This window comes from Triticum aestivum, chromosome 1A (assembly GCF_018294505.1).
Source record: "Triticum aestivum cultivar Chinese Spring chromosome 1A, IWGSC CS RefSeq v2.1, whole genome shotgun sequence".
NCBI classification, from domain to species: domain Eukaryota; kingdom Viridiplantae; phylum Streptophyta; class Magnoliopsida; order Poales; family Poaceae; genus Triticum; species Triticum aestivum.
The window spans coordinates 15,160,323-15,163,515 of record NC_057794.1 but is presented as its reverse complement, the minus strand read 5'-3'; the positions used below and the strand labels follow the sequence as shown (position 1 = coordinate 15,163,515).

The 3,193-nt window shown below is 43.3% G+C and overlaps 1 protein-coding gene across 1 annotated transcript; it reads right to left on the bottom strand.

The window, feature by feature from the left end:
• Positions 1-2,048: 2,048 nt before the first annotated feature.
• On the bottom strand, positions 2,049-2,803 carry LOC123047685 (mitochondrial Rho GTPase 1-like). The gene is made up of 2 exons (XM_044471323.1): positions 2,498-2,803; positions 2,049-2,240 (listed from the first exon to the last, which is right to left on the bottom strand). Exons 1-2 carry the CDS (start codon positions 2,567-2,569, stop codon positions 2,049-2,051), a joined length of 264 nt encoding a protein of 87 aa, XP_044327258.1. The 5' UTR covers positions 2,570-2,803.
• Between the last annotated feature and the right edge of the window lie 390 nt (positions 2,804-3,193).

Below are 3,193 nucleotides of genomic sequence, written 5' to 3'. Positions count from 1 at the left end.
CTGGTGTTAAACAAATTATTTCTTTCGTCTGAGTACCTTTATCTAATCAAATAACCTAGAATTACAAAAAATACCCTGCTATTCTAGTAAATAAAGAACCTTCATCTAATAAAAAAATTTCCTTCCTACAGATAGTAGGTATGAACCATCGAACCTAGGAACCACGAACTATCCGAGGACTAATCATGAAATGCTTCATCATGAACATCGGACCCACGAGGCTGGAGGTGCTCGTGAGCAGTGTGTGCACCTACCCGCCAGAGGAAGTGTCCAGTGAAATCTGCCCGTCATGCGATCCTTCTATCAGCACAACACAACACTTGCAAAAATCCTAGGAAAAGATCACATAAGTAGCACATTTGGCAATTATAATGTGTCACAGATCTTCCGTGGAGCTAACGAGGGGGCCGTCCATGAGAGGCATGGATAGAGGAAAAAATATTGACTGCCCTACAATTGTGCAGTGACCTAATCATGCAAACTTGTACTATGAATGCGGCAAACAACCAAGTCACTCTGTGCACGAAATACAGACCAAACAATGTAAAAAACATGGATATGCAATTGTGACAGGCGAATAAACATCCAGTATAATAGAACAACGTTAATCAAAGCGGGGTCTTGGTAAAGCAGTGCATATTTGATAGAAATAGGGAAATAAATTCTAAATGGCAGATGTGAGAAGAGAAAGCAAAGACCATACTTGAAGATCTTCATGGAAATATATGCTCCAATTTGGGAACCACACGTGTATTGTTTGCATGGCGCGCATAAATACATCATCATTTATCTGAAAATAATATGACATGCTTTGTTTAGTACACATAGTTTAGTGGTACAAAATAAGAAAAAAAACATATATGTATTTTAGAGCTGGAAGGGATAGTAAGAAGCATGAGTTCTGCTTACAAATTGTAAATCCAAGTCATTCTGATGGCACAATGGGGCTGAATCGATGCACGACAACATGTACCAAATTTCAAAGACTTCAGTTATTCCCTGCCAATCATCACAATATAATTGCAACATACTGCATGACTTTCTTTTGCTTCATATGGACTGAAAGTGAAAGGTTTCAGTTTTCATAAAAAAACCGTGATTAACAAAATGATGACTTGCAGGAGGCTAGAAATATGAGTAATGGTACATCTACAGAGCGAATTCATTATGAACCATAAACCTTGTTAGCAACAGCTCTCTCTCTCTCTCTCTCACACACACACACACACACACACACACACACACACACACACACACAAACAAACAAGCACGTCACAAACGCATTTAAGACCTTCCTCCAACACAGAAGTTTTTTACGGATAAGATTTAAAATGAAAATGGCAAGAATAACATTTACATTGAGGATAAAAAACTAATGTGACAAACAATACATCAGACTTACATTATCTATGTCAAACATGTTGAATATTCCTTTCAAGTAATCAATCACTTCATTTGTCAATTCCACCGTCTGTAACAAAGATAGTGATATGACTTTAGTACCAAAGAAATATTATAGACCAAAGGTATGGCAAATATTAAACACATAGATAAATGAATATTGAAGCCATGATTGCATATACCCACCATACAGTTGAAATCAACTATCAACTTACACGTAATCCCTTATAAGAACAACTTGACACTAAAATATATGTGCACTTAAAAATTGGTCTAGCTTCAACTGACAACAAAATGTGAATAGCTCACAGTAATCAACAAAACATTACTTGATCAGGAGCTCGCTTGACTGACGTTGGAATGAATTCATCTCTAAGCTTGATTTCATTATCATAACCAAATTTCCTCAATACTATCCATGTAATTTCCAAACGACCTTTCTCAATAAAAAGAGCATGAAGGAAAAGGAACCCAGTCAATGTAAGGCCACTATCATTTACGCCTTCGGGCATCTTCTCTTGAATAACTATCTTCACGCCTGATATTTCAGTAGGCTGGAATGAGAATTTTAGTATCACCATACATAGAAGAATGTCAATAAAATACTCTAGTCAGCCTCATGTTAAGATAAAGGAAGAACGGTGGCCTCAGTGAATACAAACCTGAAAGTCATTGAGCTCCACATCACTGAGAGCTCCATCCCTGTCGTGGTCACATAGAATGAATATCCGCTTCAAAGCCCTCACACAGCGTGGCTTTAGAGATTGTGCCTCTTGGTCAAATAGAGGAGCTGTGGAGTGAAGCACTGCCTTCTGGGCATAGTAGAAGACCTCAGGCACCTGCGGTTCATAAACATCTGTTTAGTAAACCTACTCGAGCATAGTATCTAGAATTCTAACGCCACAATCAAAATTATCATTAGTACACAATCAAACTATAGAAAATGTAATGTTGGAATATTTTGCGAGGCTGAGCAGCTGCTGGCATCAGCATTTTGAGCATTCTAGTTTCGTTCATTGTGAACAATCAACCATTTGACATAATAAAAGTGTTACCAACATTCCCTAGATATTGAGACAAGGGGAGTCTTTCTCACCTGGATCTGGCGAAGAGCGGAGCACTCAATGCAGGTCTCGATCTCACGGAACGACTGCATGATGGGCGCCATCGTCTGCTCAAGGCTGTTCTGCTGGTCGTCCCTCAGGTCCAGCTTACACCCCACCACCGCGATGACAGGCGCCTTCCACAGCGCAATCACAGAAACATTGGACAACACAGATCAACACGGGCAACCCAGGGTAAAATCATCTGTGTACCAAAAGCAGCAACATGAGAGGAGGGGAAGGGCCAAAAATAGCAGCATGAGGGGAGGGGAGGGGCCAAGAGCACCTTGACCAGCAGCAGCAATGCTAGGGTTAGGGTTGGAGCAGGGGGGAAGGGCGGCGTCCTGAGCAGGCCATGGCGTGAGCACACTAGAGGCCAAGGTCGGACGATGGCGCCGGCGGATCTGCGACAAGGTGATGGTGATGGCACGCGCACATGTCGTCCCACGCCCAGAGGTGGCCGGCAGACGAGAAGGAGCGTGATGCTGGGTGTGCTCGGCGAGCCCTGGTCGCCGTGTCCAGGTGAGACGCTCTGGGCGCGGCGCGAGGGGGAGGATGAGGGAGGCGGCATGAGGGGGAGGGCACGAGGATCAAGAGGAGACCCCCTCTGCTGCTGCTCATCGGCATCGCCCAAGGCCTGCTGCTGCTGCTCCCCGCCCTCGTGTTGCTCGTCCTCCCTCCTCTGCTGC

Coding starts and splice junctions, on each gene's coding strand:
- LOC123047685 (XM_044471323.1), bottom strand. CDS start 2,569: ATGGCGCCCATCATGCAGTCGTTCCGTGAGATCGAGACCTGCATTGAG. Junction 2,241..2,497: donor CCGCTCTTCGCCAGATCCAG/GTGAGAAAGACT, acceptor TATGAACCGCAG/GTGCCTGAGGTCTTCTACTA.